Below are 26,128 nucleotides of genomic sequence, written 5' to 3'. Positions count from 1 at the left end.
TTGGTAGTGAAAATATAATTTTATTTAACAATAGCTGCCAGCAGTATACTGGTATATCTGTAAAAGATGTTCCAGAAAGTGAAAGACATAAGCAAACTACAACAAATTGAATCAACTCTTCAAGTATTTCTACAAACCACGCTCCAATCCTTGATGTCTTGGGAGGCTCCATCCCCTCATCCTGCTCCCACCCCCTCCAGAAACAAAAGGCAAGAGTTGGTGGCACAGGTTGTGAGGCAGATGGAGCATTTGTCACTTGGTGCCAGCCTTCTCCTGAAAACATTCCCTGGATGTGTTCAGGTGTTCAGAGCTGCCTGCACTTCACCACTTTTTGTTCTGCACCCAGATAGGCATCGCTGGCTTTGGCTCCAGCAGCTCCCATTTATTCCTCTCTGTGCTCCTTTGATACCAAATGCTAATTTGCTGCTTTAGCATAAAAATTTGATTACATCTCTCTCCTTATCACGCAGCTCTTGATCAGTTTGGACATGCCCAGTGTGGAGAAAACAGCGATTTTATGGGAAAATGAGAAGCTAAAAGCTGGGACTGCCAGTGTGGGACACCCAGGGAAGCTGTGGAGGGGATGGAATTGCTCCACAAGTCCCACGTGCCTCTTGTTCAACAGGCAGCAGAAGGAAAACTTTGTTAAAGGGAAAAATAAAATAATAATGCATTATTTTATATATATGGGATAATCTGTTCTCCCACACAAAAACAGGGTGCAGGTGGTGAATTTTCCCTTTGTGTTCAGGAAATACACAAGTCACCTGTTTTAATGTGAATTTAAGCATATTTCAGCTTGAGAATAAAGTAAGTTATTCAGCATGCTAATACATGCAGCCAACTTGCAAACTGGAATGCCTACTTGAAAGGGCAACTGCTGCTTTTAAATTGGAGAAGGGGCTAGAAGCAGCATTTTAAATTTAAACAGGGGGTAGATTAATTGCTGTTTGATGAAATTAAAAATGCATTTAAAGATCAGATTGTAAACAAGTTGACAGAAGTCAAGAATTTACATAGTTATGAAAGGGCTTTTTTAATTAGTGTGGAGCTGGTGATTGGGGCCAGATGAAAGTGCTCTGCCCACACCAGACGCTGCCTTTCCCCGCTGCTCTGCAGGGATCACCTACGGAGCTGGGAGCTGCTCCTCTCCACCAGATTCCTGCTCCCTCCCCGAGCCAGAAGGGGCTGGGCAGCTCCTGCCACAACAAAACTGCAGCAGGAAACCCAAGAGACACCCAGGACAGGTACCAGTGCCAAGCTGGTGCTCATTGGAATTCCACCTCCGAGGGAAAGGCTCCGCTGTGCCCAGATAAGGAACCCAGTGGTCACAGCCAGAGCTTGAACTCTGTTTACAAGCTCTCACACACAATTACAACGCTGAGGGAGAAGCAGAATGGTTTCAAGGCTGCCTGAGCAGCAGAGGGGATGGATTATCTCCAGAAGAAGCTGGAGGTTTGCTTGCAGCACCCCAGCAGCTCCTGGCTGTGGGTGCCCTGCACTCCAGGGATAATTCCCTGGGAAAGGGAGCACAGCCTGACTCCTACAACCCCATCAACACAGCTTCCAAGGGCCATCCTGATCTGTTCTTGAAAGGAGAGCTAAAAACTTAAAGACATGCCCACAAACACTTGCTTCCTACAGCTTTGTGAACTCTATGACTGCAAAGAGCACCAAACCAAGGAGGGTTGGGTTTGGGGTTTTTTCACCCGATGTGTCATTAAAAATGCTGTTCTCTAAATAAAAAAGTCATTCCTTTTTCTGGATGTCACGTTGTAGCAGAGACTGAAGCCCTACAGAGGGTTCTTATGGCTGAGGAACTTTACTCAGGAGGGGAATGTGACATCAGAGTACAGTAATTATTAAAGGGCTACAGTTTGGGTTTGCTCCCCAGGATTTTCCCTCTGTGCCTAAACATTCCTGTAAAAATTCAGAAGGGGGATTAAATGTATCTAAGAGAGTTGCCTTTGAAAGAGATGTGACAGGATTGCTAAGTGCCTTTATATTGAATTCTAGCTGGAGGAAGGCAAGGCAAGGCACCACAAGCCAGGTATACAAATATGGATCTGGTTCTCTACCTCTTCTATGTTGAGCTAACTCCAGGGGTACATAAAGTAGCAAAAGCAGGATGCTCAGAAAAGTCAGGCTGCTTTTAGAAAGCCAGTGCTTACCAAAAAATAAAATAAAATAAAATAAAATTAGTGTATAAAAGTGTTTATGTGAGCATTTCCACGTTATTGCAGAATGTTAAATATTCCAAGAACAACCTAGCAGGAATAGCACTTTCCAGCTTCTAAAATCAGTTAAATATAAAAGTATCTTTACAAAAAAATAGGCATATAAGTCTAGAATTCTTTGGAGTTGTTTATGATGGTCTTTTAAAAATAACCTAGCAGTTTATTTCGTGCATCAAAACCATTAATTTTAAACAAGAAAACTATTCCCTGGTTTAGAAACATTTGAAAATTGCTTTTAAAAAAATTGTAGTGCTATTCCTCAGTGTTGCTGTAAAAAGATTTTAGTAGTGCAATGATTATGAGTATGCAAAACTGCAGTCCAGGTGCACAGAAACAATTGGGATAAATTCAATTCCACCACCATTTCCTTACAAAATTCCCAGATTTCCTTTCAGGAAAAAGACAAACACTGCTATCATTTAAGGCAAATGTTCTCTTTAAAGGTCACTTTAGCTTTCTTCAGGGAAGAAAGGGCATTAAAAAATTCCCATTTCATGGCTCTCAGTCCATTTTGCATCACTAATCATTGCACTGCTACTCCCCACCCAGAGTTAGGACACTACAGTTTCCAAGGATTTGGGCTATGACAGAACAGATTTTTAAGTAAAAATCACCAAAAAGACCTATACAAAACAAAAAAGGCTCTTAACTACCAAAAAGAAAGCCACTTGCAATTCTTCAGGTGAACAGCGAGCAGCTTCCAGCTCTGCTGTTTCCTGATGGTAAATCCTGACAATTATTTGTTTGCTGCAACTCAAAATTCAGACAATGCAGGTGTTTAAATCTCCTCAAGCTCCTGAAGACACAATAAACATCAACTCTGAGCTTTGAGCTTCCTGCCCCAGCTCTCAAGCCTGGATTCAAACTTCCCTGAAGCTGAGGTCATCCAAATCCAAGGTTCACGTTGAGTCCATTCTCAACCATTACTGTGACTTCAAATCCAAGAGATTTAAAAAAAAAATACAACAAAAGAAACCAACAAAACGTTGCCAAATATTTTGCAAATGGCTCTTTTGGATACTAAGTTCCCTTCTCTATGTAAATAGGATAGACAAGCAGGTACAGTTCAGTGTGTCACAGGTATGACAGCTGTGTACAGATCTTCTGGAAAAGCAATAAATTCCAAAATACATAAATATTCCTTGTACCATACAGTGAGACAGGATCCTAAACCAATTCCTGGACAAATCATGGACCAAATGTTTACAGAGAAAAGCAGCAGGGGCAAGACAAGCCTTCACACTGAAGAATCCAGAGTCACCCCAGTGCAACGGGAACACGACTGCATCGATCATATTCAAAGGCTGGGAGAGGAGGTCAGGAAAAACAAGCCTGTAATTAAAGTCTGCAAACTTTAGGTAATTACTGTACCTGGTCTATCCACCGTGACTTGGAGTAACTGCGAGTTCATGCAAAAAAACAATTGCTATTTGATATGAAAAGAGCAGTCTGTTAGAAGCGTTGTTACGGGATATGCAGGACGTCATCCTTCGCAAGTGCTGATTACTTGGTGAGTCTCTTGGCTACATCACTGTAAGCTATTTCAATCTCCTTGTCTCCAGGACAGGTGTTGGTGAACTCATCCCTGCTGTAAGCATTTGTCAGGTATCTCCAGATCCCCGTCATCTCCTTGGGAATCTCAAAGTTGCGGTATTTTTTGGCCACCACCTGGAATGAAAGAATTACGTTATGAATTTATGTTCTTAACTTAAAATAGTTTTTCCAGCCCTGGATACTCTCTTGTGAAGTTATTTTTCCAACTTGGATGTTTGGAATGACTCCTGAAGTTTCCAGAGGCTGTTCCTGGGAGATGCTCCTGGCCCTGGCTGTTCCTCAGGGCTGTTCCTGCCTCGCTCCCTTTGGGGTTTTCCTCACCCAGGGAGGCAGAAACTGAGCCTGTGGCTCCATCTGCAGTACAGAACTGACACAGGTCACTGCAGGCAGGGAGAGCAACCAAACCACACTGATGTGGGCACATCTGCGCTCCTGTGGTTGCCTCAGGGTGCCTCTTCCAAGATTCCAACTTGTTGGTTTTTTTTTTTTTTACAATCCCTTTATTTCCCACTGTGTATTTACTTTGTTCTGGAGCAGTTTCCTTCGCAGAAGTGAGCAGACACTTCAGCCGTTACCTGCTCACCTGATCTTCACCTTCCTCCTTCTTGTGAGCTCTGCAGCTCCCTGAGACCACAGGGGTCAGGGCAGGGAAATAGGGTTTGGCTCCTGCCATCCAAATCCTCTGCTGCTTCACACCTGCACTGAGCTCCAGTGCTCAGAGCCCTTGGGAATGACTCAAACCTTGCACAGTTTCAGGTGTTAACAGTGCAGCTCAGCTGAAATCAGCTGGGCTTAGGAATGTCACAAACCAGAGATATTTCCTGCTGCATTTTCCCCTGAAACCCCCCAGGTTTTACCTTGACAATGTGCAGTTTGGGCAGCAGGTTGCAGTCGGCCAAGGTCATCTCGTTGCCATCCAGGAACTTGCGGGTGGAGACTGTGACATCCTCCAGGCTGTTCTCATCGATCTCATCAGGGAGAGGGGAGTTCAGGTACTCATCCAGCTTCTGCAGGGTTTTCAAGAGGCCACGTTCTAAGGCTGTGCAGGAAGGGATGATTCCAAAACAAATGTTAAACTGAGACTGGTAGCAGATCTGAAATACAAACCCCACATCCCTGTGCTACCCAGAAACACTGAAGGATTTGTAAGTCTTGGTCAGTTTTTGTGGTCAGAGCACTGCTGGAGCTGCCTCTGTGCTCACCACAACACTGCAGCTGGACCAGAATCTCTTCCAATATCCCACATATGCAGGTTATTTAAAAGCTGGCTAATACAGGAGTTTGCACTAATTTAAAATACTGTGAGACTGTCCACAAGAGTTTATTTTTGGTTTAAAAAGTGGCTTATGTCAGTTTCTTAAGACTGTGCCTAACTGGCTTAAACTGATTAGAATTAAGCTATGATGGGGTTTATATACATTTAAACATAATCTGGTTAATGTCACATGCTCAGCAAACAGCCCTGAGCAAACCCAGAGCACCCAGGCTGGTGCAGGATATGGAATGCAACAGCAGGTTTATGGAATGCAGCAGCAGAGGGCAGCACATCCCATCAAATCCCCATTTATTTCCAATTATTTATTGTGCAAAGTTCACGTTTATTTACAAATACTTTGCATCTCTCCCTTTGAAATGCTGATTCCTTGAGTTTAGTTTTCCCTCTAAGTACTCTGAGGACAAAATTGATTTGTACTGAACTACTTAAAGGTCCAGCTGTGAGTTCTTTACTTCTTATTGATCCCTCATGTGAAATCTCCTGTTTTCCCTCCACACAGAAAGGTTTTAATCCTTTAATGAAAATGACACAAACTAAGCTTAGCTCAGAACTCTGAATGGGAGCCCTCAGTCCTAGAGAGGTGAAATAATTTCTGTGCAGGAGGTGCACAGAAATTCAGCCACTGGGGCATGACACAAACTCTGCCTGAAATTTGCTTCTGGATGTTGAAATATTTATCCTTCATTCAAGAGTTTTGAGTGCACAGACAAGAGCCATTACCAGGGATATTTACAAACCATGCACACCCCACTGAAATTCTGATTGAACTGAAGATCTCTTTGAAACGTTGAAATCTTTGACATTAAACTTAAATAAGATTTTCATTCATGAGACTCTCAAGTGTCCACCAACATGCAGCTAAATCTGTCAGGGAGACACTTCCCACAAAGCTGCTCTGAAAAACACGAGGCAGTGGAAGCAGGAGAGCTCTGTTCCCCCCAGTGACCCACCTTCATTAGCTTCTGGTCTAGAGTTCTTGATATATGCAGAAAATTTGGCAAATATATCCATTCCAGCAGTGTTGGATTCTGGATGCTTTGGTGAGAGTTTCAGGTACCTGAAAAGCAGCAAGGAGCAGATCTACAGCACATTTAGCAGAATGGTGCTCATTATCTATTAACAAGCCCAAAATGGCACTTTGTTACTAATTATCCTTTTCCAGATTTGTTTCTGAAGGGAAGCATCACCCACTAAGGTTTTTAAACCCAGCACTTTCCAGAGGGACTCCAAAGCACATTCCTGCTTTCTGAATCAGACATTTGGTACAAGCAGAGTGTCTGAGGCAGCCCAGGGGCACCAGAGCTCCCTTAATCCAGTGCTGCCAAGGAGGCACACCATGCACCTGTAAGCAAAATACAGGGTTTTCCATTTCCACTAACATCAGACAATTATGGACTCCACATCTTAAAAGCCTGAAGTTTTGCCATGCTAAAAAGACAAAACAGTTCAGTCTGTTAAAGGCAGTGTCTAGATCTGCCTGCCAGCTGAGGAGTAGAAAGCCAAGAGTCTGGAGAAAGTTTGAACACATTAAAACAGATTCTCACTGTAGTTTAGGACTAGGTTTTGTACAGCAGACTCATCCTCATTCACATTATTTCGACACAAATGTGCCTGTCACCAAAAGGAAGGGCTTGAAAGTGCAGATGGGATGACCAGGATATACAAAGGATAATTTAAAAATAATCTTTGAAAGAAAACAGCTTTTGATATAATGATGAGGGAGCTGAGGAGAGGGAGGTATGACAAGCAAGAATAACTTCCACGTCTTCAGTTTATTGATGCTGAAGAACATCTTAATTAGGGCAGAAATCCCCTGTGAGAACTGTGCCTATCTGAGGTGACAAATTATCAGTTTAACACTTACTTGGGTGGGGCCAGAACATCTTCCAGGAACTCTTCAATCTTGTTCACGTCTGTTCTCACTTCCCCATTGTATGTGATGAAGGGTGGGTGAGTGCCTGGAGCCAGATTCTGAAGGTCTGCTGGTTTCCTGGGGTGAGATGCAAACCCATAAAAAGTAAGCAGGGGACAAAATTTCATTGCTACAACCACAAAAGCACTGCTGAGGTTTTCACATCCTCAGTTTTAAGTAGACACCACCGGTTTTCTTGCTAAAAAGTGAGTTTACAACTAAACCTTTTGAATACACCTGCTTACAATTAATTTAAAACAGTTTAAAACAATTTCCTCCTACCTCTGGCTGTGTTTACTCTCAAATCAATACAATGCTGACTGGAAGAGGGATATCTATACACACACCACACAAACACTCTCCCTCTTTCCCTACAGAACAGTTTATATATAGCATAATCTGTGCTAATCCTCCCCCCTCACACAGAGCTGCTCTGGAAAGAAGCAGCTCTGATACAGCCCAGTGTATAAACCATTTATTACGTGCCCAGGGAGTTTGGTTCCAGGCAGGCTGGCAGATGTTTGAACATCGTGTTTAAAATTATTCTTCAGTTTCCACCAGTGAAAAAAAGGTTATTACAAACAAGAGCAGCACACCTGGGAGATTAGACATGAGAAAAACAGCAAAAAGCTGAAATACTCAGCCATTTCTAACTCTATTTCTAACTAACATTTCCCTCAGGCAGAGCAGAGCAGCCTGGCCACCACCTCCTGCTGGCCCAGCAACAACAAACGCTGGCCCAGCTGAAAACTCTGCCAAGGTAAAGCTGCTCCTTGGTTCCTGCTTGGACAAACCCAGGCTGGACCAGAACCCTGAAGTGGGACTGAGCCTTGTCCAGCGTGGCCACGTTCCTGAGCCAGCTCCAGGCATGCAGGAACTGGATTTACTGGAAACTGGAACTGCAGTTCAAGAAATCCTCCTGACTACACCAGACAGGGAAACTAAACTGGCAACATCCACAAACCCAGTCCTGCAGGGCAGCATGAGAAAGCAGCGTGTTCAGGGAGAGCAGCTGGACTCTAAACTGAGCCCAGCTTACAAGTCTATCTTGTTTTCCACTTCTTACAAAATTAAGAACCCCTGCCAGAATTTCATGTCCTGCCCACTGCTGCCATTTTATAGAGCCAAAGTGTGAATGAGAAAAGTGATTTTCATACTTTAGAATGTTCCACACCCTGCTTTAAGCCAGGGGATGGAAACCTTATAAATACAAGAATTTAACTCTTTTCAATTTTAAGCTTCTGAGAAGTTATTTCTCACTAAGAGTTGCCACCACTCTCTCATTTTTAGGATTTAAAATCTCTCATCGGGTAATGCTTTAAGTAACTTAACACTTCATTTAAATACAGCTTTGTAACTCCCAACAATTACAGGAAGTTGTCGTGGCTCCCTTCCAGTTCCCCATGTTGGCCAGATAAAATTCCTCAGAAGGAATGTTATTTTAAAAACAAACAGGGGCAAGACCACCGGATCTGCAGGGATACAATCAAAGGCAAGCTTTAGCTCTAAACCAGATCATTCCAAAGAACTAACCAAAAAAGTTTTCCAAAAAACCAGAGTGCATCTCAGAGCACTTTACTCATCCAGTCACACCACCTGGATCCTTCAAGAGAAAGAAAGCAGAGATTAAGATCCCACAGCCCTGGCCCAAACATAATTCAGGGTTTGACTTCCAGTTTGCTGCTCCTGCCAGGAGATTTTAAACAAGCCCTGCTTTAGCACAGCCCTTGGAGCACAAACACACAGGAACAGCCTTAAAAGGCTCAGAGTACAAATTCCCTTAACAGGCAAACAAGAAGGCAATTAAAGTAACAGAGAGGTTTTACTTCAGAGATAAAGCTGGAGAGCTTAAAAAACAAACCAAACCCAAACCACAAAAAAAATTCCTTCTGTAACCACTCCAAATAATTCCAAGATGGTTTGTGCCTACCCCAAAGTTTACCAGGGGTTTTGGAGGCAGGGCCACGTTAATTATGTGGCCATCACTACCCCCAGAGTTAAGGTGTAAACACCTCATGGCTTTGCCACAAACCAGAATAGTAATTAGCATGCAAATTATTTCTTGTAGAGCAGACAAAATCCAGCCCCCAAATGGAATACATTTAAAAATGACACAAAAACTGCAATGAGGATCTGAAGAGTAACATGGGAAAAAGCCGGTGCTAAAACCCCAGTTCCTCAGCTGTATTTCACACTGTTGAAGTTGGATCCACCTCTGGGTGGTCTTTAATAGTTAATTTTAATATTTCATATTGTTATTGAAGCTTTGCCTGTCAAAGGAACTGCAAAAACTCCAACTGAGGATGCTTCAAACAGGATCTGAGCACTCAGCTGAAGGCAAGCTGGCCCTGAGTGTTGTTCCAAGCCCAACAAATGGTTTGTGCACTGCAGCTCTGCTCTGGCCTCCAGAACAAGCCAGAGCTGTGAGCACTGAAATGCTGCTGCCCAGAAGGGAAGAATGAAGCCTCTGTGTGCCCAAAGAGAGGGAAGAAATGGCTGATTTCTTGCAGAGGGTGGGACTGCCCTCCTCCTCTGCCTATGTGCATGTTCTGTGTGCTGAGAGCAGGGCTGAGAACTTCAGAATGTGCCTTTGTTAGCACAGGGCAGCTCTGGAGGGGAAAACACACGGCAGGGTCAGATTTTCCTGTGTCCCAAGTCCCTCACTTGTGAACTTTTGTACCCAACCATGACCTTTTCAGCCTCACAAACAGACAGCACTGGCCTTGCTGCTGTGCAGCACCGATGTTATGAGGCAAAGGCAGGCAAAGCCTTTTTTTCTGGTTTTGGCCAACAAAATAAATTCAGTTGTTTGAAACAATTCCTGCTCTGCTCTTTGAGTTTGTGTCTAACAGGAACAAAGAGCAGAGGAGATCATTTGGATTTAATAATGTGCTCATAAAAGCAGTCTCTTGTGGCAATATTAAGGCACCACCTAACATCTCTTATCATTCTGGTAGTGATAACAAGGGAAAACAGAGCCATCTGACATCAAAATTTTCCTATTAAGCACTTGGCTGGATGAGCTGCACCACTCTGCCACTGGGTATTGAACAACCCACAGTGTTAAAGTTGTATTTATGGACATCTAAATAAAGTCTAAAAGGAATTTTGTAGGAAGTCTGTATCAATATCTATTCCAACCTGAATTAGCTTCAGTGGTCCTTCGTTTTCTTTCCCAGAGAACCCCTTCAGTGCACAACACAAAGGTGGTTTATTTGACCTCTTCCCCTGCAGATCTTTAATTTTGCACTTATTTTGTGTTTTCCCCTCCTCAACAGGAAAAAAAACCAAAACAAAAAACTGAAAGAAAGCTTTCCTTGTGTAAGGAAGGTCAACTTTAAACATCTGCAACCAATTTATATGCTAAAAGTTAGTCTTACATCCCATTCCCCCATCCAATTAACTCCAAGTTGCCAAGGGGACACAAAATAAAGCCAATTCATCAGGAATATTTGGCATTTTAATGATATCTAAACTGGTTCAGCAGTAAAAAGCCTTCCAAGCCTAAAATATCTCTGTCCACCTCCTCCTGCCCACCCCAGTAACTGCAATGGGTTTAAACAACCCCATCATTAAAGGAAAAGGAAATCCCAAACTACCAACAGCCCACAGGCAAAAGTTCTGCTCCTGAGTCTGCACAAACCACAGGCAGGGCTCGGTGGAAGATGTGACACATTTGGTTTATGGGGCTGGCAGCACCAATATTTGCAGGGAAATCCCACACTGGCCAGAAAAAAGCTCTTTGAGAAGCTCCAAATGCACCCAGAGCTGACAAAAGCTGCTTTCTGCCCCTCACCACACAAGGAAGTCTTTAACACTCCTTGCCAGCACTGAAGCAGCAACTTCAGTGATTTTTAAAACCCAAACAAGTCACCTCCCTCAAAAAAATTCACAAGAGGTTAAGTCCAGCAGGGTGATTTCTCCCTTCTATGTTGGATTCAGTGCAGAACACTTTGTTTCTCTTGGCTTTATTCCTGAAATTCAGGTTTGGAGGCACTGGCAGCCTCCCCTCTCTGCAGAGCTGTGACCAGCAGAGTTTTCCATCAGTGCTGGGAAAACATGACTTCACACCCAAAGCAAACACAAGGCCCCTGCTGAATTTAGCACTTTCATAAAAAAGAATGCCTAGCCTGAGGAAATTAAGACTCCTGCATTCGCTCCTCACTGTTTTTAGCCACCAAGGTACTCATTGCATAGAGGAGCAGCTGCAATTTAGGTGACAGCATCATGACTTATCTGGCTGCCACTGAACAAAGGTAGAATATTTCACATTTTATTCCTGCCCATTGCACTTGGATTTACCTCATGGGCAGGTAATTTCATTATTATTGCACAATAACTAAAATAATCTTAAAAAGAAAAGGAGGAGGCTGCACATGGTTTGTGACAATTATCCATCACTGGAGATTTGACCAGAGGGTGGTTGACTAAAAAATTTCCATCTGTCCCCACTTAGGGGATCTTGATGTGAAATTAAAGAAAAAGTCAATATTCAGTTATAAAAGACTTTGTGTGAGTTTTACAGAAGAGCATCACTGAACAAATTCAGGAGAACTTACCAGACCCATTATTTTTGGTTAAACCATCAATAAATGCACCATTTACACCCAAGTCGCCTCAGTCACTCATTAGGACAGATTTTAATTTCAGAAATATAATTTGGCCATAAAAGCTCTGGCCAAAGCTTTGTTCCACCAAGGGTGCTGAACTCTTGCTGGCCCAATAAATCAAGTATTTCTTACCTCTTCAGGTCCACTGTTGTGACGCTGAACACGACTCCCTTCAGCCACAGGATCATGAAGAGCCTCTGGGAGAAGGGACAGTTTCCTATGCTCTCTCCATCACTGCCAGCCTGCAGGACAGAACAGAGCATTAATCTGGGTAGGGCTGTGCCATCTCACAAACACTGCAACATCTGTAGGTAAACACACACTCAGTACAACTGAAATCGCCACATTTGTCAAGCTTTTTGTTTGTCATGTCCTCTAGAAGCTCAAAACCTGTATAGAACAATATTTCAGTTATCTTTGCCACTGACAATGCTGCAGCTGAACATCCTCCTCTGAGCAGCCACACCTTCTGATGGCAGTTTTCCAGTGTCAATGCTGTTCTTTGCTCTTTATTATTCTTTTTTTCTTTCTTCTCCAAGGCATAGCTAATTAATTGGAGTCATCTTCCAGTTCAGTGCTTCTATCTCTCCCTGTGCAGTGCTCCAGGGAGCCAAGTGCAGCCAGGAACTGAGAATTGATTGTACTGCAGGTGTTGTGAGGAAAGACATAACTGTGAGTACATAGAGACTTCACTGACAATTAAATAATATCCCAAAGCCACTTTTTATAGGCAATTTATCAATCAGTCTTTGTTCTAGCACAACAAAGGCCCATTAGAAAGCAGCAGTGAGCTCCCCAGTGATAGCACACATCTCATCATCTCTCTGACAATGAAGGATGTATTGCTGAGTTGGAAAATTTTAGTTTTTACTGGGCTAGAATGAGGCACTGGAAACCTTTGTTACAAAATTCAATCCTCTGAGAACTGTACTTAAAGCAGCCATATATATCAGATTATCCTGATATGTACTTTATATTAGAAGATTTTGCTTATTATTATTATTATTAGAGTCCTTCCAGGAGTGATTTTCATCAATGCAATTCTCAAAGCCTGGCCAATCCTTTCATCATTGCAGTAAGGAGAATTCAGAAAGACTTTGCAAGTTAAGAAGAGTAACAGCAGGATCTTCAAAGCCCAGGAAAAGAGAAAGTTTTTCAGTGAAACTGTCAGAATGCTGTTTTTGCAAAGTCATGGGGCCTTTGAAGATAAAGCTGAGTTTCTTTAGGATTTATAAATTAATTAATGTTCCTTCAGCTAATGGACTAATTTCTGCAAGTGCTCCTCCTGTCAGAGTTTCCAAAGGCCTGGCTATAGATACAGAGTCAGTTTTCTTTAAACCTTTATTAGTGTCATTATTGAAGACTTGAAAGGAAAAGGAAATTGTCTTTCTGCCATAAATTACAAACTGCCCACTTTATCTTTGGATAGTAGAGTCAAACTTGCAGCAGATTATTGTTAATGGATTGTCTTAAACTCTGTCATATGTCTGCTCAGGAGACTGAATTCTAGAAGCATCCAGAAAAAGGATAACATGTTAATATTTAACCCATCACTGTGTCCCCAGCACACAGCAGGCTGGATTTCAGCAATTCCCACCACAGTTAGATCCCTGTGTTTACAGTGGAACTGACCTTTCCTACAGGTAAATTATAGATTTATATTCATCTGCTTTTTCTGTTGTCATGTGTCAGATCTGATCTACCTTTGGAAAAAAGGGATTGAAAAACACAACACTGCATCCCATCTAAGGAAAATACATGTTTTGTACTGCCCAGGGTAATTCATGCTTTGAAGCAGAATTAATTCTTTGACTCAGAACTGATCTGAGTCTTCAAATTTCAAGCAAAGTGTGACTTACACTGCAGTAACAGCACAGGCTGAAACCCCCACCCCATTAAACTTTACTTGATCCACTGGAATCCAAACCAAAGCTACTTTAAAATCATGGAACTGCACAAAAAGTTGTTTAAAATTTTGGTTATAACACTGACCTGTGGCTTTCATTAAGATCCATCCTCCTAAGCAAAACTCAAAGTGACCAAAAAAGGTCAAATACATTTACTTATCCCCAAACTTTCCCTCTCTCCCAACACAAGTGCAACACTCAAAGTGAAGAGCCAACCAACAGCATGTGCTGTAGTTTAAGGCAGGCTTTTTGGATTATTTGAGCCAGCAGAGGGGATTAGAGCCCAATAACACTCAGTGCTATGAACAAACCCTGATGCACTCTCCATGCCCAACAGCTCAAACGGAGCCCAGACTTTTCTGTCTGCAAACGTTTGTCCCACTTCTGCTCCAAAAAGTCCCAAGTTATTCTGAGCACATACTGGAAAAGGAATGCACACAGAATGCCAAGAAACTTTGGCTCCAGTGCTCTGGAGCCAAGGAATTCTGCTCTGTAACTGTTTGCCTGAGAGGCCCATTTTGTGTCTCTGTGTTTGATGCTCCAGCCCCTCCTCAGGAACAGCCAGCTCTGGATTCTCTTCCGAGGGTCAGCATTTGGTGGATGCAAGAGTCACTCCTGGCTTTGATTTTCTCTGCTAGAACAGAGTGTTTGTGCAGTGTGCTGGCAGTAAAATCTAAACTTTACATATTACAAGAATATTCTGAAATCTGACACGATTTTTGTCATAACCTAACCCTACTTGTTGTTGCTTGTCATCACCTTGTCTTTGAATTCATGCCATAAAATTCCAGTGTCTGAGCCTCATCACCATCAGAATAAAGCAAATATTAAATGTTGACCTCTTTGCACTAACCTCAGCATAGGTTATTTGTTATTTAACAAGTTTATAGTCATTCTATACTGAGAAGCTTTGGGGTTTTCTTTCAAATCCTTTTTAAAACCAGTCTAAAAATCTTTATTGCCAGTAATATTACTAATGCCAAACTGCCTGCAATTAGGGCTAATTTCCAATTCTACCATCGTCCACTGAAGGATATGTATTCAAAAACCTCACCATATCTCTCATTTCACTGAATTTCAGGTTTTCAGTTGTAATTGTGAGTTTGGGATTAGGACCAGACAGAGGAAAAGTGCCACACCTCTCACACAACAAGGAAATATGGAATTTTTCACTTGTGTGTTACCCTCTACAAACTGAATTCAAAAAGCTTCTGAAAAGGTGGCAAAAAAGGACCTTGTTAATTGTAAGACGTGGCACAGGGAGAGCAGAGCACACACCCCACCAGAGCACTGCTCCACAGTGTTCTGTGAAAACAAATAAAGCTATTTTTAAAGAAACATTAAATAAGAAAGGAAGTTCAAACAAGAATGGGAGGGTTACAAGGCAGTAACACAGATCAGCTGTTCATTGAGAAATCAGCCTGGTTTATCACAGCCACAGTGAAATTCCTGGCAATTTCCACAGTGAAATTCCCTTTGGAAAGGGAAAACCCCTAAAAATCTACTTATCCCAGTGTCTGCAAGTCTGAGCTTAGCTCAGAAGCCACCTCCTCCCTTTCTCTGAACAGTGATTTCATTCAGATGAGACTGTTTTTCCAAAAAAACAAAACCCCAGAGAGTACAAGTAATCAAACATCTGTTTGAGTGGCTGAGCAAGCTAAGGGAAAGAAAAAAATATCCATTTAAATTGTGAAATGTTTGTCTTTACAGCTGCATAAAAATTAACCTGAGAGCTGACACAAGAACCTGTGTGGATTTACCTTAGCAAGGGAGTGCTGAAGTTTATTGCAAGACTAACAAAAAGCCAGACAAGCAAAGAAACATTAAAAGGGCACAGAACCCTTCTTATCCAGCACAGATGTGAGAATTCAAGAAATCCTTGGTCCCAAAGATTTCTGCAAAATTGTTTCAAATATGAACCAGTTAAAAAGAGCCCACTACAGGTTTCCCAAAGAGAATCAAATAACTGCAGAAAAATAATCAAGTCAAAGTGCATCTGATGAGCAATGTAATACAGCTCAGTGTCTGCCTGCAAAAATAAAATAAAAGGAAAGGGCAGAACACCAGAAGAGCATTTCTTAATTTATCCAAAACTCTCAAGGGAATTTCTCCCAGATCTGACATACCAGAAGTGGTAAAAGAACTTTAGGTGAAGAGGGATAAAGATATTTTAGAAGCATCTCACAGAATACTTTTCACCAAAGACAACTACTGGATCCACCTGACTGCAGCACCAAGGAAATCTCCACTGCCCCAAGGAGGAAATCTGCAAAGTCTAGAAGAATAATGTTCCAGCCAATAAACAGATTGGGGGGAAATGAAAAGAAATGAGAGAATATGTTCAAATTCTGAACTCAGTAATCTTGAAATAGGTCTTGAATTCTAACAATGAAAACCAAACCTGCTGAGAAAACTGCATGAGCAACCCAGCATGATGCAAAGCCATTGCCTCAAACCAGCAGATAACAATCAATTTTGCATGTTTAATGAGCAGTAAGTTCATTCCAAAACTGAGTAATTAATAATAATCCTTTAAGGATTACTGTTTTGAGAGGAAATGGTTTAAGGTGAACTAACAAGGCGATTCAAGTGAAAAACCTGCAGCAATTCCAAGGTCTGAGATAAAGGAAGAGAGGATACAGAAGGGAGTGGTTTGATGTGCCACACGTGAAAAGGGTCTGGCTGGATCAGCCCAAATCCTTTGGACCTTTATCTTGCCAAGCTGAACAGACAGAATTCCGTGGTGCTGATTGAGGGTGTTTTCAGGTAAGATGTAAAGAATTACACCCTCGGAAGGGGTGACCATAATCGATGTAACAAGTACTCCCCACAGTGCCATTATTCCAAGTGCTCCCTGTGCTCAGGCAGTGGCTGGATGAGTCTCAGGGATGCTCTGTGCACACTCTCACTCTGCAAACCAAAGCAGACCTTAAAGTGGCTTAAATATTGATGAATATTGTTATTTTCCTCTTGTTCAAAGAGCAAAACAAGTGTCAAGGTGGGGAGGTGCAGGGTTGGAAAGGCTTATCTGCAATAGTGTTCCACTCCTCGTCACCCTCCCAGACCTGCAGTTTGAGAAGGGAGGTGGTTTGTGTTTTTAGGGGAGGAACAGGTCAGGGAGCAAGGCAGAGTCAGGCCCTGAATCCGATAGAACCAGATTTAATCAGAGGGCTGAGTGACAGGGACACTTCCTCCTGTCACCTCTGCCTCTCCAGGACAGGGCACAGCTGGGGCCACAACCTCCAGGGCAAAGCTTTTCCTTGTGCCACCAGGCAGAGCACACATGGACAGAGCATTTCAACACAGGGGTGGCACAAAAATGGGGCTGAGAGCCCAAAGAACTTCCCTGCCATGATGAACAAAACCAGGAAAGGGGGGAATTAGGAAGAAAAAAACAACAGCATATCCTGCAAAGGGTTCAGGATATCAGAAGTGCCTTTAGAAAGCGAATTTTTAATCTGTGTGAAAGTAAACTCTCAAGTCACAACCACCACACCCTGCCCAAATTTAGCACTACTGAACAAGTTAGGCCATCACTGCTACTTTAATTAGTCATTCCTTTGAGAAAAACATAGAAAAATGGAAAACAAAAAGCATCAGGTCAGTGCTCACACCTGGAATTCTCTAAGAGAATTAGCCCAAGATAATTAGTGTATATTTGCTATATGCTGACTGACATTAACACACCCAGGGCAAAACCAACCTGAGTTGCCACTGCCTCTCATGGCCCCTTTATCACCATTTGTAACCAACCCAAGTTCCACTTCAGCTGAAATTCCTTTAAACTCACAAAATACTTCAAAATAATTAACTCAAGTCCCTGCATTTACTTGAGATCTGCCCTTTCAGCAGGGAAAGGAATGTTTGTCAGCCTATCCAAGCTGCCTCTCCAGTCATTACCTTTCTGATAAGCCCCCACTGTGTCACACACTGGACTGCAACAGCCACTGACCATGTTGGGATGATGCTATTTTTAGCCCTCTGATGCTGTTCCCAAGAAAATAATTAGCAGTTTTGTCCTGCAACTGCTCATTGCTGCCTAATTCTCACTGAAAAGTTTTGGAAAATGCTGTGGGATTCTCATGATGTGTGGAAGTAAGTTCACAACTCAGCAGAATTTAATTAAGTGCATCTAGTCCTTTGGAGAACAGGAATTATTCCATGCTCATCCTTTGGGAGAATCAGATGGAGAGTTCCAAACCTGCTTTAAATACAAATCACCATTTTCTTCAGCGAAGAAATGAGCTTAATGACAGGAACACAAAACCCTGGGTTTATTGTGGACAGACTCAGGACAGACACTTCCTGCCCTGGCACAGGAAAATCCAATTATTCACTAATGGCACAAGCCTGGCATCTCTGCCGTGGCAATACCTTGAACAGAGAGCTCATGTTGAACAAATCCAATACGATCAGCAGGTCCACACTGACTAAAATGTGCTGGGTAACATCTTGACATCATCTTGCAATATCCTGGTAGGAAACTGTAAGCAGACAACCAACTCTGCAGCACTGAGGGTTTCTCTTACACTGCCTGAAAGTTGCCTTTGGGTCTCTAGCACATAAACCTAGAGCAGGAATTGTTCATGACAGTGATTCTCTCTCCCTGGTCTTATTAAATTTGTTGAAGTACAGTGTGTGCCTTGGCTACAGCCCAAGAGATCCATTTCCAAACCTCCCCCACCAAATCATGAAGCACCAAAGAGGAAAGAACTGCAAATTCTGTCATTGGGGCTCAGAAGAACCGAGTCAAATCTGGATCTGTGGCATTTCAGAGTTCTTCAAAGAAACCTCTGACTGTGCATCACTTCCGAGGCACAGGAAAAGACAGAGCTGTGTTTGTGGTATTTTATAACCTCATTTAGAGGGAGATGAGCCAGGGGCTGGGCAGATGAGCAGAGAGAACAACCAAGAGCTGCTCCAGCTTCACTCTGGGCTGCTCCTCCTCCTCCTCCAGGTCATTCCAGCCCAGCTGACTTGGACTGAACCCTCCCAGGAGCAACAAAACCCAGAGGAGTTTCATGTCAAAATCCCAGCCCAAAAGGCACCAGCTGGCAGCTTCTAAGCCTGCTAAAACACAGGATGTGCAGCTAAAACCACAGCAGCAGTGCCCACAGAAAGGTGTCAGTGAAGACAAACTGCCCAAATTCTCAGCAGCCTCTCAAAAACCTTTGCAGTCCTGAACCTGTTCCCCTGCTAGCAGCACGTTCAGAACCTCGGAGGGAAGAAATGTTATCTGAGGCCAAGAGTGGGGCTGGAGTTTCTGTTTCAGAATGAAGGGTTTGGGGAAGGATTGCTCTATCTCCAACACAAGCAATGCACAGGTAAAAGGCACCTCCCCGAATTCCTCCTCCCCTGGGAGATGGGATCAGAGTTTCTCCTCTGGGATGTGTCCTTATTTCCCTGATCTCCAGAACACCGTGTCTCACCAGGACACCTAAAGCAACACCCTGAAAGGCTGCAGAAACCTCCTTAGGCTTGCTTTGATTTTATTTTTAGATGAAACCCACGTAAAAAAAAATCTATTTCCTGTATTTCAGAAAAGCAGCTCTCCAAAGGACAGAGCAGTAAAGTCCAGCCAAAATAGTAAAGCTCCAAGAGAGCAAAAAACTCTGAGGCTGGTCCAGTAGCACTGACTGATCCCATTAGCTCTTCTAGGGAAAATATACAGATATGACTTCACTCCTGGATTACACTCCTATATTTAGTTTATACCTAATATGGAGATTCAGTGTGCAGAACTCAGTCATTTCCTTTCCTCGGGTAAGTTCCTTGCCCTTTGTCTGGCCAACAATACAAGGAATAAGCCTGAACTCCCAGAGAATTCCCACACAAAGATGTTTGTAATTAACAGCAGTTTAACTTATGTTTTTCACTTCAGCAGAAGTAAACACCTTAAAAATCCAGATTGTGCCACAAATGTGTTTGACCTGAATTAAAAACCCCAAACTACTCAAAGCAAGTTTTAAAAAATCAACTGTTATCTTTTTCTTTAGAGAAAAAAATATTCTAAATAAAGGATTTAAAGCTCCTGAAGTCAGACCTCTATTGAAACCCCTGTGAAGACAACATAATAATTTTGAGTTTGGGTGTTTTCACTGTTAAAATATGCAAAAACTCTTAATACCACAAGGGAGCACCTAGCATCTATTTTAAGACTAAAATTATATAATTCCACACTGAAGAATATGCAGGGAAAAAAATCCTCAAACCTGATTAGGACAATAAGCTGTTTGTTACAGGTCATTTACCAAGAACTTTGAAGATAAAAATCAAATTAGATGGATAACAAACACAGATGTAAACTATTTTTCCATGAACCATCAATTTGCAACCAACCACCACCTTAATTAAATTTTGTTGTCTTAGACAAACTAAGTGCCTCCCCTGGCAGACAAAAACCACCTTGTTTTCTCCCACACTGTCCAGTTCAGGCTTTACAGAATTGCACTGCTCAGTTCTCTGGGAAAAGAGAACATCTACCAAAACAAGGCAACAAATCCAATCACTGCCAAGTACAGTTAACCAGTCTTTCTTGTGGATTTTTAAGTGGTATGTCCAGCCTGGCCAGGAGCTGGGATTGATGCAGGCACTGTTACAAAAGCTTGCAGGCCTTGTGTTTGTCACATCACAAGAAATGTTTCATTTAAACACAATCTGAACACACACTGGTGAGAAAATAACAGTCCAGGGCGCTTTTTTTTTGTCCCTTTGAGCTAATGAACACTTTAAAAAAATCAAACTTCAGAGTCCAACAGTCACTTCTGAGAGTACACAGCTTACTGTTTAGCTTGGAGTTCAAGGAATTCCCCAATTAGATTCTTCCAAGCACAGATTTCTGGAAGAGACAACTCAGCCTTCAAAAATCCACATCCAGGGAACCAGCGACTTCTCTGCTCTGCCCATTCCAAGACAGGCTTGCTCCTCAAATAAAGAACTATTTCCATGCCCAAGATGAGGTCAGGATAGCCATGGAAGGACCAGACAGTGCCATGAGTCACTCCAGGCTGGGAGGGGGATGATTTCCAACTTCTCAGCATGCTAATCCTGTCCCAGTGCTGCCCACTGCCAGATTAGCAGGGCCTCCCACCCACTCCCTAAGCTGATGTAAGGATTTCTCCTATCTCGTTACTTCTCAACAATCAAGTATCTTTATTTCCACACAAAACTCTGTTTAAAGAGGATCCCACTCTCTTTATACATTTTTCACAAGAATGCTGCCCTTCCCTGCTTGGTGAACTCATCACTGCACACTCACCCTGACACACAAACATCAGGACGAGGTCTGGATCCTCAGTGTTCCTTTATCCCTGACTTTTGACAGCCTCCAGGCCCTAAAGTTTCCCCCACAGAGTGTGCTGTGACACAAAGGCTTTTCCTTCTACTTCAAGCCCTCAATGCACACCCTGAGAAATCCCAGCTGGGAAAACTGAGGACAGATTTGTCTTTTGTAGCAGGATCTGTGTTGCAGGAATGTGTCCATGGCGTGTGTCCCACGGAGGGAGTGACTCACCAGCACCGCTGCCTGTGGCCATCCAGCCCAACCCTCAGCCTGTGCTCAAATCTGGGAATTCACACAGTATTTAGATCCCTCTGAGGGGAAAGGAGGAAAAGTGCTTGAGTGTTAAGACACATTTCAGCTGCAAAGTCAAACACAAGTTCTCCTGACAATCAGAGCTGTCTGGATGTTAATTACCGGGAAGGGGAGATGGGATGCCAGGGAATACAACCATTACTCAGAAGCAATTCCTGACTGAAGGAAAGCTAACTCATCTGTGTAATCCCTCTAGAAATGATTGCCAGGAGGTTTTAAACTTACTTACCAATGATTTGCAAAAAAAAAAAAAAAAAAAAAAAGAAAATTAACATTTACACTTGAGACCATCTCTGTACTTTTAAACAGCTCTGTACCAAGAGCAGCAGTCCCTGTATCAGCAACCAGACTCAAATGAAAAAGCTGAGGATGTTTCTGGCTGTGAGGACTTTCCCAGGCAGAATTTACAGGAATTACAGTTTGCTGGCCAGAGAAGGAAAAGGCCTGATTTATGCCCACTGAGCACAGGGTATAACTAAATGGTTACACCTCAGTTTACAAAGGGCTCCTTTACAACACTCCCAATAACCCTCACATGACATTTTGCTGTCTACACCAAACACATATCAAAGGCTGGCTGAGGAGGTTCTCAGCTGCTGAGGTTACATCAAACCCTCCAAGGATGATCTGGTGCGTAAGGAGGAGACTTATCTAATAAGATTATCAAGCAATAACCCTGCCAAGACTATCTCTGAGAAGCAGCACTGCATGTCTCCAATCCTGTTATTTCCTTGTACTGATTTGCCTTTAAATTGTACAGCTACTTGGTGGGTGAAAAAAAAACAAAAATTGATGACAAGCTCAGGGATGGTTTGTTATAAACCAATATATAAAGCTACAGAGCTGCAGAGTGCTACAGCAGAGCTTACGTAAGGGAATGAGCACAGGGGGAGACAAAGGCAGACCTGAATCCACACAAATCCGTCCTGTGGAGCTGCTGCTGGAGATGCTCACATCCCTTTCCTGCCTCGGCCCCAGCATTGCACTGAACAAAACAGACCCCGAGCCCAGAAGACAAACAGTTCACCTGCCAAACCTCTGTTCAGTTCAGATACACAAAAACAGAGACAAGCTTCTGCTACAATCACTGGGAGTGTTTCAGAGTGGGATATTTATTAAATTTAAAATTGCAGTTTTTTCTTTTGTACTGACAGACAATTCAAAGGTAAATAGATAGTAGACTCTATCTGATTTTCAACACAGGTGCCCCATTTCGCAATGATGTCTTATTTCAGAGCTGCCAGAAATCCAAGGTCTGATTAATTAGCAAGTACACACACGTTACTCAGTGGAGAGGGGTTGCTCACTGGTTCCCTGCTCCAACCCCTGCCATGCCTGCAGAGATACACAACTGTGTCTACTTTGTGGAGTCTGCTGTTTGTTTCCTTTAACACTGAACTTGTTCACCTCAGTGTTAGCAGAAGATGCAATCACCGAGTGCCCTCCAGAACGCCCAGGGCTGAGCTTTTGGCAGCAACATCCTCCCTTACAGGAACTGCACAGGCAGTTTTGTACCTGTCCTGTGTTTTCCACAGGTGAGCGGGTCTATTTGACCCAATCACTTCACCACGTTTTTTATTTACAATAAAATTCCTCACACCATTGACTAAAGTGCATCTATTATTCCAAGTGACCTGTCTGAGCTGCACTCAAATCCCAGAGCTCAAGTTTCTCTGAGCACATTCACCACAATGCAGTCTTCACTGCTCTGAAATGCCACTAGGGCACATAAAATATTCCTGTTAGACAATGGAAGCCTCCCTCGTTAATAAAACATGGAACAGACAAGGAAACTAAATGAAATCAAATACATCACTGGTTTTGTCCTAATCAGCTCTCAAGAGAAAAGACTCAGAAAATATTTACACTTGGTTTAAAAGAGACCACAAGCAGCCCACCGGCTCTGGAATAAAAAAGTGCCGAAAGTTTTCATTGTAACACCAAGAAACAGATTCTGTAACATATTTTCTTACCTAAGAACCTTAATCCTGCACGGAGCTCTCACGGACTACGAAAATACAAGTTACAGCAGATTGATACATTGTCTTGTGGAAAAAAACCGTATCAATGTGCTGGTGACAACACCTTGACCGAGTAATTCCGAACTGAACCCAGCTGTGTGTGTGCTCCTCCCCACGCCGTGCCCATCCTATTTTGTTACTGATCACAATTTAATAAGGCTCAAACCCCACGGTTTGGGCACAGAGCCAGCCCCTTTCTCCTGCTTCACAGGTTTGTTTCTCAAGCTTTAATCCCTACCTTTGTTTCATCTCAAGTCTGGCTGCTACAATCCTTTGTGCTCAGGTCATGCAGTCACCGCCCCTGGGCCGCGGGTGTTGGGCTGAGAGCTCGAGTTTGGTCCAGAACTTTTTCCACTACCTCTGCCTGAAGAGCTTCCCTGGCTAACAGGGCACAGGTAGATCCCAGACACGGCCTGAAAAGTGATTATCTGCGTGGAGAAACTCTCAGTAATTTGATTTTTTTTTTCTAAATTGCACCCACAAGTGCTTGGAAAAACTGCAAGTGAGCGTCGTGGTCACAGAGGAAAAAAATAAACACTAAAATCCAAATTTAGAGCTCCTCTAGACAGACGCTGCTGGATGTCTTCAATAAATATATTCTGCTAGCAGTTTCTGAAGCGAGCATCTAAATGACTCAGAAAACGAGATTTTATTTGCTTTACAAAAACTCTGTCCTGATAATCCTCAACAGCTTCAATAAAGTGTGGGACAGGCAGCAACACCCAGGTGAAACAACAATTTTGGTCTGTGGACTGGGGCTGGGGGTTGTCCTTTACCTGAAGACCATGGTGAAGGGAGGCAAGAATAACTTATTTTAACGTGAACTTTATCCTTAGGGCAGAGTGCTCAGTGTGCAGCAGTCATCCATAACAATGGAAAAAGGTTTCCTTGAGGGAAAAAAATCCTCACTGATAACCCCAAATTTAGCCTTCTTAAACCCATGCCAATAAAGAAATTTCAACTGAAAAGGACAGAAAAATTCCCTGATTTCCCCCTTTCATATAATCTCACAGCTTTATTGGTCCAATTCTGATTTAATCAGAATGAACTCATCTCTCTCAAAACTATTTTTACAGCTTCTTCCATGCCACTCCTCATGCATGAAATACTCTCTTTAAACACACCCACAAAGCTGATTTTCCTCTGCCCCCAAATCATTCTGCCATCAATCACTGCTCGAGTTTGTTTAAAAATAAGAAAAATCAGCTGACAAACTTTAGGATAGATGAAGATAAATTGGCATCTGATATTAAAGATCCACTGCTATAAATAATTCAAAGTAATGTGTAACTTAATTGCTGTAGTTGAAAGTTCTAACCTCTACACTACGAGCCTAAATATTCTGACCAAAATCAGGAATGGAATCCTCCATTGCAATGCTCTCCCTGGGTCCCGTTACTGCCTCTTGATATTAAGAAGTATGAAAAGAGGAAAAATTCAACACTTTTAGAGTATCATTCAAGAAATAAAATCTATATTTAATAACTTATTTTCAAAGCTTTAGCTGGAAATTTTCATGTTTGTCATCGTTGTTTTTATACAAAGCAATTCCCAAGTCCCCAGATGAAGAGATCTGATTTTCTTACTGCAATTGGAAGAAACTTCATCTGAAGAATTTAAATACTTTTCGGCAGAGGCTTTCATTAAAGGACGTTTAAACACAAGAGAAGATTGCACGGAGTAATTGGTGCTACTTTTGATATGAAGTAAAAGTAAGATGCTGCATCACCAGAGCCCCGAAGGATGCAAAATATTGCATCATACAGCAATAAATGAATGCAAAACATGTGGAGATACCATATGGCATCTTTACCAGATAAGGGCAGCACAACACATGCTCATTCTTCTAGTTTGGATAAAAACCCGGTGTTACTTTACATATTCGCTTCCCGTCATAAAAAGTAGACTTTTGGGGCGGGGAGCGAGGAGTAACTCGTGCTTTTGCTGCCTTTTTTTGCCGCCTCCCTGCGCCTTGCCGGGCACACAATGCCGAGTGAGGGCGATCCATTGTGGCGCTGGGTTCTTCCCTTGTGCCAGCGCTGCCCGCGGTGCTGCCCCGCACCCTCGGCACCTTCTGCTCCGGCCGGAGAATCTTCCAGCAAAACGCACCCGGGCCGCACTTTTCGCCCCAAAAAAAGTGACTTTGCTTACGGTCCGCCGGCGCTATCGGCCGCTCCATCTGCGCTCTCTGACTCACCGCGGCTCCCTCACTCCCTCCCGGAGCCGGGCACACGCCCTCGGCTCCGCTTTTGTGCCCGCACCGCGCCGGGAGCCGCCCCGAGCGGAGCCCGCCGCGCCCGCGGGGTGCTCGGGGGGAGCTCAGAGGGGGCTCCCCGGGCGGGGAGCGGGCTCCGCTGGGAGCGGGGTCCGCAGGGAGCCGTGAGGGGACCCGGAGCCCCCCGGGCGGGAAAGCGGAGGGAGGAAGGAGGGGGGAGCGCCCAACGGTCGCGGCGCGCGCGCGCTCGGCGCCCAGACGGGACGAGACTCCCCCCGCCCCACCTCCCCTCCCCTCCTTTGCCTCCTCTCGGCCGTACCTTGACGAAGAGCTCGATGACGGGCTCCTTGTCGCTTTCCTTCAGCCCGTTGACCGGCACGGACAGCGCCATTGCTCTCGCTGCTGCAGCCCCTGCCCCGCCTCGCCCGCCGCTGCCACAGCCGGGACGGCGACGCCGCTCCGCTCCCCTCACCCGCCCTGCGCGCGACTGAGAGCGGCCCCGCCCCGCGCTCCGAACCCGCCGGGGCCGCGCGGGGATGGGCGGGGCTTCAGGAGGGGGCGGGGCAATAATTGAAGAGCATCGCTAAATGGGCGTGGCTTATGATGAGGGGCGTGGCCTCCCTGAGGGGACAATGCTGGGCATAGCTGAGGGGCGTGGCCTCCATGAGGGGGCGTGGTCCCCGTAAGGGGACATCGTTGAGGGGCGTGGCTGCCGTGAGGGGACAGTTCTGAGGGGCAGCACCCGCCATGGCGGTCGCGGAGTTCCCTCAGGGACGGGGGTCCCCGCCGTCCCCCCCATGGC

General features: G+C 43.8%; 1 protein-coding gene across 1 annotated transcript; it reads right to left on the bottom strand.

Moving 5' to 3' along the window:
- Positions 1-25,801, bottom strand: CLIC4 (CLIC family member 4). Its single transcript, XM_005529712.3, has 6 exons — positions 25,646-25,801; positions 11,722-11,831; positions 6,932-7,057; positions 6,018-6,124; positions 4,649-4,830; positions 1-3,905 (listed from the first exon to the last, which is right to left on the bottom strand). Exons 1-6 carry the CDS (start codon positions 25,715-25,717, stop codon positions 3,741-3,743), a joined length of 762 nt encoding a protein of 253 aa, XP_005529769.1. The 5' UTR covers positions 25,718-25,801; the 3' UTR covers positions 1-3,740.
- Between the last annotated feature and the right edge of the window lie 327 nt (positions 25,802-26,128).

The sequence above is a fragment of the Pseudopodoces humilis genome, chromosome 27 (assembly GCF_049639895.1).
Source record: "Pseudopodoces humilis isolate 2021_Gansu_Grassland_sample_001 chromosome 27, ASM4963989v1, whole genome shotgun sequence".
Lineage (NCBI taxonomy): Eukaryota > Metazoa > Chordata > Aves > Passeriformes > Paridae > Pseudopodoces > Pseudopodoces humilis.
Note: the sequence above shows the minus strand (reverse complement) of the source record. Positions and strands in the feature narration are given on the sequence as shown.